Source organism: Protopterus annectens, chromosome 16.part0 (assembly GCF_019279795.1).
Source record: "Protopterus annectens isolate FY-2018-M chromosome 16.part0, PAN1.0, whole genome shotgun sequence".
Lineage (NCBI taxonomy): Eukaryota > Metazoa > Chordata > Ceratodontiformes > Protopteridae > Protopterus > Protopterus annectens.
Window position 1 is genome coordinate 112,767,503 of NC_056750.1, and position 18,144 is coordinate 112,785,646.

The window sequence follows — 18,144 nt, forward strand, 5'->3', positions numbered from 1 at the left end:
ACGAGTGCCAGTCAGCCGCTGCCTTAGTTTTCATCTACCGAATTGAAGTTGAAGTCTTCTAAAGCTAATTACCCCATTGGGGATCCTTTTTTCTTGCACTAACCTATGTCAGAAAAAGTTAATAATTGTCTCGCCTGTGGAAAACAAATACCACACAGAGACTTCCACTCTTACTGCGTCACTTGTTTAGGCCCAGACCACGACATCCCTCGTCGCTTCTGTGCTTTGTTCAACGCCAGAACTGTCCATCATCGAGCCCTTATTGTACCCAGATATTTTTGCTTACAGTCCTCTACTTCGGTAAGCCATCCGACAGCAGATCTTCTGAAAAAACGTAAAGATAAAGACGGAGATAGACCGCACAGGTCCAAACCTACCGACGACGCTTCCATTAAGCTAGTCGTCATTTCTCCAGTACTCATTGAGGCGCTTTCACAGCCCCCGATGCCCGCTTCTGTTGATTCGCAGGCTGCTACCAAGACCCTTTCGGAGTCCAGTATGCCGCAAAACTCTTCTTCGACTAAGGATTCTGCTATTGTCTCTACCTTGGATGGGTACTGAACAGGCACCAGCTTCTGAGAAAGTCCTTTGCACTACCGATTCTGCTCACTCTCAGGCGCCTGCTACCTTGCCTCAGTCTCAAATGCTTAAAATGGTGGAAGACCTTTATCATGCTGATCAGGGGGAGCCAAGCTACCCCCTCCAAAAGGTAAAGAGATCTGTCCCCTGTAGTTTTGTCTGAACAAGAGTCAGATGAATGTCATGCATCTGAATATGAAGACATGCAACCCCTCTCCACTTATGAAGATCCTGATGCAGAGGATTCCATTCCTTCAGCCTCTCCCCCAGAGGTTGGGGAAACCCTGCATACCTTAAGGGAGCATTTCCAATGAAGAGTCAGGACTACCCTCGGTCTAAAAAGATACCCTGGGAATTCCTAGGTCTTCCACAACACAGACCCTTGGCCATCCCCCCCAGTCTTGGATATTGTGGAGGATGTTTTCCTAGAATCCAGCCTAACTCCTGACGTGCTTCCTCCTGCTCCCAGAAAACCAGACTGGTACTATAGAGTCCCTGACTCTCACAAATATCTTTTTAAAAATCCTACAGCTGACCCTGAGGTAATTTCTCAAGGGCCAAAAAGGATTAAAGCAACCTCTTCTAAGAATCCCACCCCCCTCAGGCAGGGATTTCCGAACATTGGACAGATGGGGTAAGAAAGTATACACCTCAGCTACTCTTGCTATCAGGGCACTAAATTGCCAGTTCCATATGCTGAAATTTCAGCAACGTACCTTGGAACTCCTTAAACAAAAAATGTCTTCCTTTCCTGCTTAGGCAGAATCTAAAGATTTACAAGAGTTAATGCATTCTGCAAGTCAAGTAACTAAACACACACCTTGCACTGTGGTTTTGACACTCCAGAAGCTTCTTGCAGGGAAGCAGTCACTGGATCTGTCATTAGAAGGCATGCATGGCTTAAAGAACAGCCCCTGCTAGATCATGTCAAATCTAAATTGTTGGATGCCCCTTTGCACAAAGATAATTTATTTGGCACCAAGGCAGACAAGGTCTTAAAAAAGATGGAAGAAAAAGCAAAATCTATGCAAACAGTTAAGGATTTCTTGCAGGACCAGCCCCATAGGTTCAGCAGGCATTGTCCCTCCAAGCACTGGTCCTTTCCTGCTCCGAGTAAACCAGCCCAGCCTTGGCCCCATGGAAGCAGACCCCCCCCCCCAGACAGCAGCCCCAGGGAATGCAGAGATTTAAGCAGTGGACCATACCTCTCAGCCGTACCGAATTTCTCATTTTTTTACTGGTTTTGAGGTCCAAATAATGGGGTGCCACGATTCCCGAGTGGCACCCCTTAAGTTCCGATTTTCCCAGCTATGTTTTTAAATGTTTTAGCCTTTTGGCCTGATGTCATTGCCGTTAGCTTGCCAGCCTGTCGGAATTGAGCTCAAGTGCGAGCATTTCCAGTATTTGCGAGCAGTTATCAGTGGAGGCAGGATGAAGAAGAATTAAAGCTGGGACGTATTTATATTTGCTGTGCTGGAAGAAGAACTTAAGCTGGAGAATGAAGAACTTAAGCAAGTCCATTTATTTAAGCAGCAGTAGCATATTTATTTATGTCCATGCTTCATTTAAGCTCTGTGTGTGCATTTCTGATATTGCGAGCCCTTATCATTGGAAGCAGGATAAAGAACACGCATTTAGACATTTATTTACGCTGCAGTAATGTGTACAGGTATTGAGAGTGTGTGTGTTTGTGTGAGAGTAGTAGTAGCAGCAGCAGCAGCAGCCCTGGAAACAGCAATTCCGTAATGCAAGTTGCTGTACTACAAAAAAGACTCTCTCCCAAATAAATTAGAATATATTATGCTGATCTTCAACAGTTCTGAACATAGCAAATGAAGCAGAAAAACACCTTTTTACTGAAGACCAGATTGAGTACATATACATCATTTTATACTGCTCTTTCCCTCTTGATGCCTGATTTATGGTGTGATATATTTTCAGCGTATTTACTTGTATCCTCCAAGAAATGTACTTTTTATTTGTCTCTCTACCATTATATCTGTAACCGGGTTTATCTTCACTATGCAATGCACGTGTCAAATTTTCCAAAGATCAACAAGTAACAGCCCATACTTTGAGCTTACTCAAATTAGCTTAGGTTTCCTAAAACAATTCTTGCTGCTAGTTTACTCCTTCCACAGTTTAGAAGCTCAAAACAAAACACCATGCCACTTATTGATTTAACCAAGCCACAGTGCTAATTGAATAGGAAAGTGTGTACACTTGTTCCACCATTCCTGGAATCTATCCCCAAACAGGACTTAATACAGTTTGAGGACAATTAGCCAGAGGGTCAGCACCCGTTACAATAACAATACTAAACTGGATTTTAACAGTCTGACTGCTGACAACAACGGCATACATCAGTAAACTAATGTTATGTTTAACACATACCACATAATAGAAATCGATAGCAAGCACAATTCATCTTACAATTTCATAAAGAAGAGTTAAAAATATAAGAACGTCCATCTGCAAATACTCCAAATGTCCCTAACCACCCAATACATAACAAAAAAGTCATCTTACCTGAGTGACAGAAGACTATTTCCACCTAGTTAAATATAACTTAAAAATGACTGTTTTGGAATCCAGCTACATCTACTTCATCACTAACCGTTATGGTAGGTCACTGATCTACAGCCTGTCTTCTGTGAACGTCGCATATATAAAAAGCTCGGTCGGACAACTGCAGCTTAATGTGTTTGTTCCTACATATTTATTTATGACTAGATAGACACTCGTTTTGAGGGAAAGCTATTTCCTTGTTGGTATCACAGGCAAGTTCTGCTTGACGTAGTCAGTATTTACAACGAGGCATAGTAGTACGTCGAAGGAAATTATATTAAAGAATTTTAGTTTTACAGTAAACATATATTGAGTAGTCACTTACGTACCTCTGTCATTATGGGGAACGTTCCTCATTGCTCCCCATTGAAAGGGTCTGTCACACATTCAGTTAAGAATATTTCAGTTAATATCCATAATAAATGCTATTGATTTATACTAATTAAACATTCTTTTAATGCATTAAGTAACTATCTTGTGATCTTCCTAGTGAAGTTTTTGGTATGTGTTCCACACTTTGCACACTTGTTCCACGTTATGGAAGGCTATGATACGTATTTTGGGCATGGAAGGTTGAGAACTATGGTCACTTGGTGCAGGAACTGAGATATACCCATTGTTGCTGGGTTTCGTATTTTAGTGCTGTAACATGGCTGGGGACTGGGAGCAGTCCTAAAGAAAACAAACGGGATAATAATTGTCGGGGAACTCAAGAGTCACAGCTCAACCTTCATTTGAAAAGTTTGTAGCACTATCTGATATCCTTCAAGAATGCAACTGCAGTCATAACATATGGGTTGTCCTGCCTCAGGCAGCCCTCGGTCGGCCGGATTCCAAAGTCTAGGTCCGACGTCAGCTGATGTCGCATTTCTCTCCGACGTCAGAGCGGCTGGAGTACATAAGCATCAGCCAACGCCATTTTCTTCAGTCTTTCTTGCCGTGCGGTGCCCGAAGCAGAAGCAGTTCGCAAGTGCCGGTCGGTCAGCTCCTGTATTCTTCGATACCGAAGTCATCAAAAAAGCTAAGTACCCCGTTGGGGACCTTTTTCTTGCCTCAGTTGATGTCAGAAATTATGGAAAAAGTTAACAATTGTCTTTCTTGTGGTAAACAAATACCTCATAAGGATTTCCACTCTTACTGTCTTCCTTGCCTGGGCCCAGACCACGACGTCTCGGCCTGTGTAGCCTGTGCTCTCTTCAACAAGCGCACTCTCAGGCGCCGGGCGGAGTTCGCTGAAGACTTTTTCGCCGATAAATTTGCTTACACCATGCCGTCGGATCTTCCGACTTCGCAAACTCCCAAAAAGCGAAAAGACCGGGACCGACATCCTCAGCCCGCGTCTACCACCGACTCCACGCCAAAACCTAGCGCGAGTGCTCCGGTTCCCTCTGAGACTGTCTCTCCACCGCTCCGAACCGAAGACACCGCATTTACGACGACTCCGATTTCGGACATCACTCCGACGCCAGTTATCGATTTTCCTCCGGATACCGAAACCGAGGAAATGCCCGAGACCATTGCTGTAGACAAGGTCACTCCTGCACGTGGAGCTGCCAGGCCTCCTATGGCCATGTCTATTAAGGCCTACACTAGGGCTAAGGCAGCCAGCAAAACAAAGCATATTACTTCTAAATCCTTACCTCAGCCTACTCCAGAGACACAAATTATGTCCATGGCTGCTGATTTAATTTCCATGATTAGAGGTTCGCAGGCCCATCCTGAGAGAGGATCCCAGCCTCCTTCTGATAAAAGGCCCCGGGTTGAACCCTCTGAACCTATTCCTTCAGATGAAGATTCTGCGGGCTCTGTCCACTCTGATAGCCAGGAAGAGCTCTTCCAGACCTATGAGGACTCGGATGCAGAAGATTCCATCCCCTCGGCCTCCCCTCCTGAGGATATTTCTTTTGGGGAAGTTCTGCACACCATGAGGGAACATTTCAAGTGGCAAGGTCAGGAATATTCTGATTCGAGGAAACGCCTGAGGACTTTCCTCAAGAAGCCCCAGCACAGGCCCTTAGCTATTCCTCCTGTACTTGATGTTCTGGATGATATATATTCTGACTCTAGTGCTACCCCTGATTCTCTTCCTCCTGCTCCAGCCAAGCCAGACAGGTATTACAGGGTCCCTGAACCTCATTCCCATTTATTTAGGGCCCATACTGCTGATTTGGAAACTATTTCACAGGGGCCTAAAGGAGTTTCAGCCTCCACCTCTAAAAATCCATTGCCCTCCAACAGGGAAGCTAGGTCATTAGAGAGATGGGGCAAAAAGGTTTACACATCCACTACCTTATCTATGAGAGCTTTAAATTGCCTTTTTCATATGTTACAATATCAGGATTACCTTTTAGAAGAATTACAAAAAACGTTAGCCACTCCTGATCCTTTAGACAGGAAGACTTTGCAGGAAGCTGTACATAACACTCAGCAAGTAAGCAATCACTTCCTGCAGTGTGGATATGATGCACTGGAAGCTTCATGTAGGGCAGCTATGACAGGGGCAGTCATTCGTAGACATGCTTGGTTAAAAGATCAACCTCTACCAGATCATGTAAAAGCAAAACTTCTGGATGCACCTTTGGAAAAGAACAAGCTTTTTGGTGCAAATGCTAAAGATGTGTTAAAGACCATCGAAGAAAAAGCAAAATCAGTTCAGACGGTGAAGGATTTCCTCCAGGTTCAACCCCCCAGATTCAGTAGGAATTGGCCTTCTAAAAACTGGTCCTTTCCTAATACAGAAAAGTTTCAAAGGGATAAGAACAGACGTGGCCGAGGAAGAGGCCAATACAGAGGCCCTTACAGGGGACGACAATGGCAGCCAGGAAACCAAAGAAGTGACGCAGGGGTTTCACCTGCCCCACAACCACAATCTCAATGACTTTCCTCTACTACCGCCTACCAGGGAACAAATAGAAGCTCCCTTGGGTGGGAAATTATCTCTGTTTGCAGAAAATTGGCACAGACTGACACGGGACAAATGGATTTTGGACATTATAGACAGAGTGTACAGGTTTCATTTTCATACCTTACCAAGAAAACAAGGCATGCCAAACCTACCACAAAACCAGAGGGCAGAGGCTATCAAGCAAATCACTCTGCTGACTCGGATGAAAGCAATAGAAAGAGTTCCACAACAAGAACAAGACCAGGGGTTTTACTCAAGACTGTTCCTTGTTCCAAGAAAAGAATCTCAATGGAGACCAATACTGGACTTGTCCGCATTAAACACCTTTCTCATAGTACCAAAGTTCAAAATGCTGACTCTATAGCAACTCCTTCCCATGCTGGGCAAGGGGTCTTGGCTGATTACTCTGGACCTCAAGGAGGCATACCTGCATGTCCCTATCAGACACAGCTGCAGAAGATACCTCAGATTTCTTGCAGGGCCAGAGCATTATCAATTCTCAGCATTGCCATTTGGCTTATCTACTGCGCCCAGAGTATTCACCAAATGCCTGTTGAGGTGGGCTGGATAGTAATTTAGCTAGTGCCTGTGACTTAAGCAACCTACTTACTACTTTCTCCGAATCATGATCCGAAAGCCTAGAGGATCGAGAGGAGTCTGAAGAATGGTGGCTGCGTTCACTTTGTAATAATGGTGACAGAGGCGCCGAGTGAATGGACTCGAAAGAAGGGGACCTCAGTCCCTTATGGCTCCGAAACATTTGATGGAGCCAACGGAGGAGTTGTCTGTGCAAATCGGAACCGACATACTCTGTTATTCCAGTACAGGAGTCTGCTCTGAAGGTGGAGCCTACAGTTTATACAGATTTAGGGGATTTCACTGGCTGAGAACTCTTTGCCGGTGAATCCTGAGGCTTCAGTAAACCCCAAAGAATTCATTTTTTGCGCTCCTGCAGGACCCTTGGACTAAAGACGTGGCAAATAGAACAAGAGTCCTGCAGGTGAACAGCGCCCAAACAATAAATGCAATTAATGTGCCCATCTGTCAGAGACATTTTCTGATAGCATGAGTCACACTTTTTGAAGCCAGAAACTTTCATATCCTTGGACATAACTCAACCACTACACACAATCCAAGTACCACAATACAGACAGGCAAAAAATCTCTGCACTACTAAACGAACACAACAGATTTTTTTTTTTTTTTTTTTTTTTTATATACAGTAACAAAAAAAAGGAAGGGAAGGAGAGAGGGAGAGATGTTAAACGGCTGTCCTAAGGGAGGGGGGGGGGGAGGAGAACTCTCTAATTTAAACAAGTTCTTAAGAAAAAAAGGGACTGCAGAAAGAAGCGACGTCCACAAACAACACCCACAGAGAATAAAATTATAAGGGGAAGTATACTAGTTTTAAGAAGTTTAAACAAATATAATTATATAAATATTCAAAAGTATACAAGCCTGAGCCAGAAACGACACACCTCGTAGCTGAAGCGGCAAACGAGATCTGGGTAGCTTTCGCTAGGCATCATGGGATAAAGGGTAGCCTCGAGCCAGTAAACAGCTCTCGAGCTATTAAAGATGCCAAGTTGGAGCGGAGGATCGGCTCCAAACCCAAACAGCAAGAACGAAGGCGAGATGGACAACTTAACGTCATTTTTTTTTTTTTTTCACACCGTGACCTATAACCGCAACATCGGTGGGTGCATGTGCTAAATCACCCTTCCCATTTTGTTTTTTTTGGGCCAAATTCTGGTCTGTGTGTTTGCGCTGAAGAATCTGTGTGTGTGTGTGTGTGTGTGTGTGAAATGCAGGTTTTATTGAAATTTGGTCTGAAATGATGAGTTCAGTGAAAATAATGTGATTTTGCCATTACTCAGACAATACAGATTAGAGACTTGCTGGTATTTCTCCTACAAAAAAATGGAAAATCAGAATGTAATATGCAGTGGTACAGGCAATGAGACAGTACAGTGATAACTTTAGAATCAATGCACATAGACAGACTCAGGAAGATAAACTCTGCAGGATGCTCATACACGTGGCTATAAATACATGGATAGAATATCTGACTGTTGAAGAGTAGATACTGAACATTTTCTCAGAAACCACAGTTGCAGTTTAAAATGATGTTATTTGGGGAGAACTGAGTTTGTTCATGTCACTCAGCTGGTGTGGCAGTACGACCGACAATATGTGCTTTTAGTGCTGGGCTGCATAAAACAATGCTTTGTATGGTTATAGTGCAGTGAACTTTTTAAGAAAAGGAACACAGTTTGCTCACACATACACCAATTAAAATATAACAGTTACTATGGGAAAAAGTACAGGTGTAGAATTGAAGCCTTAAAACAGACTTTGAGATGATGCATTGCCACCTGTTTGGGTGGAGCTTGGCTACAAACGGTAATCTCTGTAGGTTGATCACTTTCTGATGTAGTGAACACATTTGGAATGAAAGTGGAAGAACTGAACATTATGTAGGTATGGTCATGTAAGTTCTCCACCAACACAAACGACAAGTCAGTTGGATGTCTGCTCTAGGTAGCTATACCATTGTAGATAGTGTTCTGCCTGAGTGACCTCAGTCTTAGAATAATTGACTTCAATATATGGTGAATTTGTATTGCTTTAATATTTATAAAAAAATAGTGTTGTAATTGTCTAACAGTTCACGTACATAATTTGTCATGTGCAAATATTAATAGCAATCACATGTAATGAAAGAGTTGATTATAGATTAGTTTGGTGATGCTGTAAAAAGAGTTTTTTGCAAGAGGTGTCACTTAGGTCTTTATTGTCGGGTGCCAGAGTATATAGTCTTTTGGAACAAAATACAAAATTCTGCCATATGTTTTTTTATGCCTTATTTATGTATTTATTTTTCTCTCTGGTATGTCGTGGGTTTATCCCTGTGGATTACATGTTGTACCATATCAGGTTATTCTAAAAACATTTGTGTTGAACAAATTGTCATCACATCCTTAGGAGAGCATATTATGCCATTCCCACTGCAGCTATGACCATCATACGGGTGTAGAAAGGATGGTAACATATGGCACAAAGTATCTTCCGTTTCCAACAAGTGTCCTTTGGCTATCTAGGAAATCTACAGACTGAACGGAGCTAAAATCATTTTCAAGTGCTTACCAATCACCAGTATAGATGTTGGTTCTGTTTTCACTGTGAATTTCGAAATAAGAAAGGCGTGTGCTTCTATTTGTTTTCAAGAAGGGCAGAAGGCTTTTCAACAATGGTTTATCAGAGTATTTGTGGTCTCATGTAATCTGACATGCAGATGATTAAGCTATTTTTCCTGCAAAACAAATGCCAAAAGTCACCTTTACCTCCTAAAGTTCTCCACTTAAGGAAGAAGAACTGGTTAGCCAGTTCTGATGTCCTTTCAAATGCTAGCAGAAGAAAAGTGGTGCTTTCTACTTAAAATTATGCTAATGCAAAACCTGTTATTCTATCAACTTTCTAAGTCCGTAATAGCAATATTTAAAAACTGTCCCTGTTTTTGGGCCTTTGTCCCACTTTTACTTATGGCTTTGTCCAGATTATGTGCTGTAAGGGGTTGAGAGGTACGAGTGTGACAGTGGAAAATAAGTGGGTAAATCTTACTAGTGGTCAGACTGACACAAATGTCCTTTTTGTAGTGAGTATAAACCTCTAGTCTTGATCTACAAATTATGCAGATTTTCTAAGCTTTATGGACATTGTTCATATAATGTGTTTGTGGTGATGTGAGATTTTTTTAGCTATTTTCTTGCAGACAGACTTCACAACATTACTAAAATTGTTAGCAAATTCAATACGTGAAAGTGAAGCTTCAAATGTCTGGTAGGCTGTTATAATATTATACCCTACATAAGCAATTTTGAAGTAACTGGTGTAACTGAATTCCGAATTCTGATTAGGACAGAGAATTTTATATGGTTAGTATATTGTTAAATACCGATGCCCTATTTCAGCTAATTTGATAGTAATTAAAGGTAATATAGTGCTTTTTAAGGTGTCTCTTGTGGTTGCAGCTTGGGGGAGGGGTGGAGAAGGAGTAAAGAACTGGTTTATAGGATTATATTGAAGTTTTGTGCGATGGAAATGTGTCAGCATCTCATGCTGAATTGTGTGTTGGTTGTTAGTTGCAGCACATTTTTCGGAGTAATATTGGTTACTATGGAAGTGTGTGTGTGGGGGGGGGTCTCCAGGTGTTTTTTGCAGGGAAATGCAAGGGTGAGTTTGAAGTGCCAGAAGTATATGGATTCTTTCCTGTTTTAATGCATCACTTTTGCTCATAAATTCCCTGGCTTGACAGATGTCACAACTGTGAAGTTTATAAACTTAATGATTTCATTCTGGGTAAATAAAATTGTGAGATGGGTTCCATAGCAAAGCATTTTTTATTTTTATTTATTTTACATTTGTTAACCGGGGAAGTCCGACTGGACACAGGTCCATTTTCTGCAGAGGCCCGGGGAGAAAAGCTCCACATAACACTAAGAATGAATACATCCAAGAGTACAAATAGGCATACATAAGCAAGCATTAACAATTTCTAGGTAGTTGCAGTAGTGAATGATGCATGAAGAAAAGCTTGAGTTACCCTTTTTACTAGAAGGTTGCTCTTCCTGTTCAGAACTTTACATTAAACAGGTGTACTGGCACACTGTAAAGGACTTATCATTGGAATAGTTGGATCATGATAGATTTCTAGCAACAGTGCAGAGTATGGATTAACCTGGGAGTAGCATGAGCAAAACCAGTTATTTAAGTAATGGGTTTGAGGAGTTTTTTTTAAATTGGAGATGGGAGGTGATAGAAGTTAACTGGATTGGGAGTGTGTTCCAGATGTTGGCAATGGAGCAGGTAAAGAGAGATTTCTCAGCCTCAGTTTTATGTTTGACACTGATTAGGTTTTGATTATTGGATCTTAAGGCTCTAGTGGTGGTATAGTGATGAATTAAGTGCTGAAGGGCTGTTTTTTTTTTCTGGAAGGTAGTAGAGCTTGTGAGCTATTAAGAGTTGGTTGAGTAGGAGTAGCTGAGGTAGCTCAAGCCGGTTTAGTTGCTTTAGGGCAAAGCAGTGATGGGATCTAGGAGTGGCATCTGTGGCAAACTTGGCAATCTTGTTGTAACAAGATTCCATTTTGTTTAGTTTGCTGTGGCGAAGGTTGGTAAAGATAGGGGAGGCATAAAGGAGAATAGATAGGAGGCGAGTTCTTGCAATAGTGGCTTTGGTATGTGTGGTGACCAAGTTTTTTGTTAACTTTCTTTATAGTTTGGGTTAATGTGTATGTCTAATTTCAGATTGTCAGTTTCAACACCTAGCAGTTTAGTGTGTGTGGTTGGGTTGATCTTTGTTGTCTTTAGATATAATGGTAAAGTCGTTGTTTAGAGGGAGAGATTTTCCAGGATTGAAGAGAATGAGTTTTGTCTTTTTGGGATTAAGAATAAGTTTGATGTTGGTGAACCATGATTCTGCAAGGGTAAAGTCGTTTTGAGTTATGGTTTGAAGCTCCTTTAGGGTGGGGACCGTACATATAATGGTGGTGTCATCTGCATATTGTACCACTGAAGCTGAGGTAGTCTGATTAGTAAAAAGTAAGAACAGCAAAGGACCGAGGATAGACCCTTGAGGGACGCCTGTGGCTACTGGTAGTAGTGGGGACAGTTGGCCTTGCCATAGGACAGCTTGTTGACAGTCTGATAAATGGTTACTGAACCATGATATGGTGGAGGAACTTATGTTAAGGGTAGATAGAGTCTCCAGAAGTATAGTTTGGTTAACTGGGTCTACCTCAGAAAATCGACAGACCATTTGATCGACAGCTCATTTGGTCGAAAACCAGTATTCAAGGCACATAGGGATTTGCCCCCCTCCCCAATGTTGTGCGACCCTGGTGTTGGTATATATATAGTTGGGGGGGTGAAGCCCCCCACCTATTACCATTTGAAAACATGAAAATACAACAAAAACTGCACATTTTAAATGAAAATAGGTGGGGGGCTTCGCTCCCCACACCCCCTCTATGTACCAACTTCAGGGTCGCACAACATTGGGGAGGGGGGCAAATCCCTGTTATGTGCCTTGAATACTCATTTTCGACCAAATGAGCTGTCGACCAAATTAATTTCGATCAAATGGTCTGTCGATCTTCTGAGGTAGATCCAGTTAACCATATCAAAGGCTTTGGATAAGTCTAAGAATATGGAGGATACAAATAGTCCTTTGTTTCTATGATTGACGGTGTTAGTGAAAGAGAGAAGTGCTGTGGTGGTGCTATGGGAAGGTCTAAAGCCATGCTGAGATTCGGACAGTAGGTCATTTTGTAGAAGGAACTGCATGAGTTGAGAATGAACAACTCTTTCCAATATTTTTGATAGAGGCGATAGAATAGCGATGGGACGAGGTTAGCTCAAGGGATTTACCTCCTTTGTGCAGTGGTATGATATATGATATTTTCCATGAATAAGGTACTTTACATTCTGATATTGACCTGTTTATTAGGATGGACACTGGGTAGGCTATTGCTTCAGAAGTCACCTGAAGGAAGTCTGCCGGCAGATTATCAGCTGCCAGTGTGGTTTGTTTTTTTGAGGAGTTTAGCAATTGCTTTTGTAGAGACTGTGTGCAGGGAAAAGCTAGAGGGGTGGTTTTGTGTGTTGGGATGTCTATTGAACTGGGGATACCAGTACTGTTTTGGGTGTTGGCTATTGTTTGGACTGTTTCTGTAAAAAAAAATATATTTAATTGGGTGGGAGTGTTTTCATGGTTGTTTGGTAGTATAGGGGATAGAGTGGTGGATCTTCCTGGGTGCAGTAAAGTATTTGTTGTGGCCCAAAATGTATGTGGGTTATGAGCATATTTTTCTTGTATGGATTTGTAGTAATTAGACTTGTCAAGTAAGCAAAGACGTGAGGCACAGTGCGAGCAAAAACTGATGAACAAATAACACACTGTGAAGAGGACGAACTAAAGCTCCGGACAGCCGAAAAATCAAACCAGAGTTTATTACACAAAAGATGGAACGTTAAACGTTTGAACAATCACCACGTTTTTCGTCATAAAAACAACAGACTTCATCAGATTTGTCAAGTTTGATTTGTTTTTTGGCTTTGTTCCGGAGTTCTTGATAATATTTTCTCAAGGTGGTGGTTTTGTTTTTGTGAAACTGTAGCCAGGCTTTGTCCCTTTCTTTCATTAATGTTTTGGTATCTGTAGTTAGCCATGGGATATAGCTAGTTTTGATTCTAATGGTTCTAGAGGATGCGTGTTAGTTTAAGATGTTTAGGAAAGTAGAGTTGTACTCCACAGCTTTGTCTGGAGTTAGTTGTTTTAGGTGAGTCCAGTTACAGCATTTTAGTGCATTGATTAATTCAGTAGTTCTAAAGGACTTTTTGTTACGTATTACTCTGAGGATAGGATGGTGAATATGGTTGGATCAGTGCCTGGTTAGGTAAGTTGCTTGGTGGTCGTTCAGACTTTCAGGAAGACAGCTTGGCTGCTGTGCAAGACTGGGGTCAGATAGCAAAATTCAGTCTAGGATGGACTGGCGGTTGGATGTTTTGTCGATTCTAGTGGGTTCAGATATAATTTGGGTGAAACCGTGGAGGTAGTGGGGGTTTGGCTGGTGCAGTCAGCCCAGTCAATATTAAAATCGCCTAATAGTATGGTTTCTTGTGGGAGAGAGGTTGACATCCAGTTTAGTAGGCATTCCAGTATAGTGGTGTTATTGCCTGGTGGGATATAACCCCCTGCAATAATTATTTGTTTGTTGGAATTAAGCTTTAATTTTACAAGAACTAGTTATATATCTTTGACATCTTTGGACTTGCACTCGAATTGTTCAATTTTGAGGTGATCTTGGAATAGTATTGCTGCACCTCCCTCCTTTTTCCCAATTCTGTCACTACGTATAATGTTATATCCAGGAGGTGTAATTTCATTGTTATGGTTTTCTGGTTTAAGCCAAGTTTCTGTTAGTACAGCGACTTCTGGTTTATATAGAGCTAGTAGGGTGTGGAGGGCATGGGTTTTGTTAAGTATGCTTCTAGCATTTATGTTCAAAAGGAGGAGAGAGGAGGCAGGATTAGGGTGAATGTCCCCACAGCAAGTGAGTTTTTGGAGAAGGTATAGGTAAAGTTTGGTTAGTTTGTGAAACATTTTAGTTTGTTTTAGGGAATAATGAGGATTGATTTTGTAGGTTGGGTTATAATGTAGGTAGGAATAAAATTGGGAGGAGGTGAGGTCGCAAGGTGATATATGGAAATCCCCTCGTTTTAAGGGACTGATTAAGGGTTCTGTATGCCATGGTGGGGGTGGGGTGGTGATATATAGTTGTGAGTGGTAGGAGGTAACGATGGACAGCAAGATGAGTGAAAGGATAGTATGTAAGGTATTAGTTTTGGTATCAGGGTGTGATAGGTGTGTGACATGTTTTTAGATGTGCTTGAGGAGATGGGAGTGTGTGGAAGAACTACAGATAATTATAGAAGTTGGTTGTTGAATAAGGGTTTGGTGTAAAGTAGTATGGGGATGATAGGTTAGTTTTAATTGGTTAAATGAGAGTGAAAAGTACTGGGGATGTGGTCTATAGCTATAAATGTAATTGATGTGGGAGGTGGGGGTGGGGTTGGGTAGGGGAGCGAAGTGAGCATAGCGGGATTGCACCGTCCTGTAGGTGCAGCAGCAAAAAAACAATCAGTGAGTATTTCCCTAGCGTCTGTACGGGAGATAGTATGTGTTCAGTTTTAAATGCTACAGCAGACAAATGTCACTTTATTTGTTTTACTCTCTGTTTGTTATTTTACACAAATCTGTGAAGGGAGACTATGCAGTCGCTAAGCTGAGAGGGAGGCTAGAGAGGTAGGGAGATAAGTGGGGAGACTGCGATAGGGAGAGGGGAGGCTCTAAGTCAGGGGATGAGAAGAGAGGATTTAGTGCAGGAGATGTGGGGCCAGAGAAAGGCACAGATGATGGTAGTATGCAGGGATGTGAGGGACTGTTCCAGTAGGAGGCAGGGGAGTAGGAGAAAAGGACTAGCAGAGAGAGTGGCCGGGTGTAGGGTTAGGCAGGTGGGTGCACAGCTTGGGGAGTTGTGAGAGCAAGGGTAGTGAGGTTGGGGGGTAAGTAGAGATGTGCTGTAGCTGACCAGGAGCAGTACATTTAGGGAGGCACAACAGTAGGTACAAAGCTATGCTTTACAAAGTAAGTAAAGAAGGTCGAGAGTAGTTAGAACCCAGTGTGTAATATACGTTATTAATTGATGGCACTGTTGCTGGAGAGGAATCCCACCGAGGGGCAGAATTCTTAGAGGGAGGGGCTGGTCTTCAGACTTGACTGGGGTTTAGTTAGAAAGTCCTTTTTCTGTTTGGTGCCAGGGACCTGGTTAGTGTGACACACTGCTGGGTTCGGGGGAAGAGTGAAAGAAAGAAAATGAAGAAAAAAGAAATGCAGCATACTACAAGAGTTTAGAGATATTGATTACTAACCTGTACAGATGTTCTGCTGTAGGCTAGTGTGTGACTATATACCTAGGAAGGGTTCCGTACCTGTCAATTTTTTTTTTTTTTTTTTTTTTTTTTTACAAATTAAGATGTTACTGTTAACTGTTAGATGAAGAATTAGAATGAGAATTAGAATTTTAAGGCAAATATTAGGCATTTATTACATTTATTCATTGTATGAATGCACCTACAGAACAGCCAGGAGGTAGACTTTGGTCGCCCTTGGCAGCAAAAGAGCTAATTATATGATCTATTCTATATGTGGCCCCAAGACCACTTCTGTTCACCCAGTGTGGCCCTCTGCACGCCAAAAGGTTGGACACCCCTGATCTAAAGTACTTGGACTCTGGACAATCCTGTATTGGAGTATCGCTTTGTGTGAAGCATGCTTCCATTATAAGAACAGGTTGGATTGGAGATACTGGAGTCCCCACCCATGGGTGATCTTTGATTGCCTGCTCTGGTGAATACTTAATAAGGGTACTGTAGTATTTGTTTGGTTTGGTTAACTATGTCAGAATATATATTTTTTAAATATTTAAGTAGTTAAGACCACCGAACACAATTTCCTTTGGACTAACTGGTAAACATAATTCCTGAAGCAAGAGATTCTTCATGATGGTGATTTTATTTAAATCATTTTTCTGTGTGCTGACACTGTCAAAAAACAGCCTGAAGAAATTTGTTTTTATTTAAGTCTGCTGGGAAATTTGGTTTTGAAATATTACCAGAAAGCACTTAACTGATGCTGCTTGTGTGTCCAGTGCAAGGTTTCAGCTTAGTAGGTATAGAATCCACTTTAGCCCCTATGTAAACTCATGTTTTTACTGACCGAATTGCTGTATTTTCTCTTTTTAGTGTTTGATATATTTTTTTGTGTTTTTCCTAGCTGTTGAAATATGAAGAAGATTTTCAGGGAGCTCTAGAGGGATTCTCCCATGCTGCAGCTCTCGATCCTGCTTGGGAAGAACCCCCTCTCAGAGAACGGCAGTTGCTTGACTTCCTGGACAGGTTGACTGCACTTGTGACTAGCAAGGTAGGTTTGGAGCTGTATCTAATATTCCTAGTCAAAATTACTTCTGATTTATGTTTTCCTTGAGAATGGAAGCATTTTGAGTTTTAAGTTACTAATCCTGTGAGATACTGGACATGTGTTTTCCAGGTGAGCTTCAAATTGTCTCTTTAAGAAGCACAGTTAAAAAATACTGCCAGGGTGCAGTAGCTTTACATTTTCCTCTTAGGAATGCATGTTTGTCACAGGCTAGAATGGCCTAATCTGGGTGTTCACAAGCTTTTACTTGGTTTGCTAGATTGGAATTGCTTTTAATTTTATACACATGGTCGTCTTGCATTGTACTCGAGGCTTGTCTTACTGCATGTATACTTTAGCACACAATAGCCTTCCGGCATTGCCTTCTGTTAGGTAACCAGTGTGTAGCTGTTCTGTTTTATAATTATCTGTCATTGTTAAGTCGTAGTGTATATGATTTGGACAAACTGTTACCTGTCTTCAAAAATGTATAAAAGTTAGATATAAAACAGTAAACAGAATAGATGAAGTAAAAACTGACCTGCATAAAATTAGAAAAAATGTTCTTTTGCAAGGAGAACAACAGTTATTCATGTCTTAATGTGAGGACTGTGCCTCCCATTCACCAGTTGTACTGTGACATTGCAGAACCTCATTGTAAAGAAAATACTTGCATCCGATGATCTGAAGTTGTTTTCATTTGATCTTCAGCCTGAAGGACTCTGATCTGGCACGGATCTGACTCAGCCGCATACTCCAGCATTGGATCCAAGTTCCTCCCATATTCATAATGCCCCTGTCTCCCTCCTTCCCTCAGATCTCATTTGCCGCTTGTTTGATCAGCAGCGTGTATTCTTCTGTTCCAAGCTTCACTTGTAGTAAGTTGTATTTTTGGTTTCTTTTTGCTCTGTTTTTCTGCTCTTAACCTATCTTTTATCTTTTCTATCCCTGCCCCACCTTTTTGCACTCAGGCGTCAGTTATTAAAAAAAAAAAAAAAAAAAAAAACTCTCCGCCCTTTCTCTAGTGTGTGTGTGTGTGTGTGTGTGTGTGTGTGTGTGTGTGTGTGTGTGTGTGTTCTTTCTTCCTGGCCATGAGTGATACTCCCAAGAAGCCTGGCTTCAGGAAGTGCACAGAGTGTGGATATAAGCCCCCACCCCCATCTGATTTCCACACTCTGTGCGTGGTCTGCCTGGGTGTCCCTCATCTAGATCCGTCCTGCTTGACCTGTGCATGCCTCAACCCCCGTGCATTGATCGACAGGAAGAACAAACTCATCCTGAAAGGCCTCCTCCCACCTCCAATGGAGGCCTCTGCTTCTTCTTCTTCCTCCTCTGCCTCGGATTCTGGAACTCAACCTCCTGCCAAGAAGTCTGGGGACAAAGAGAAGACCCAATTCAAGGAGCGGAATCGGCAGAGGAAGTGGTCCCCAGACTGCTCTTCCTCGGTCAAACCCTTGGCCAAGTCCTGCCCAGGTCACCTTGCTTTTCGCCAGAGCCAGAGGTCTCCTGGGCTGGGTCTCCACTCTAGGCCCAGATCGGCAGCATCTTCCATCTGG

General features: G+C 42.1%; 1 protein-coding gene across 1 annotated transcript in view; it reads left to right on the plus strand.

Annotated features, from left to right (window-relative positions):
- Positions 1-18,144, plus strand: part of TTC5 (tetratricopeptide repeat domain 5) — an 852,502-nt gene that overhangs the window by 489,012 nt on the left and 345,346 nt on the right. The window contains exon 7 of the mRNA XM_044058462.1: positions 16,448-16,594. Coding sequence (XP_043914397.1) covers positions 16,448-16,594 — 147 coding nt within the window. The remainder of the gene's footprint in view (positions 1-16,447; positions 16,595-18,144) is intronic.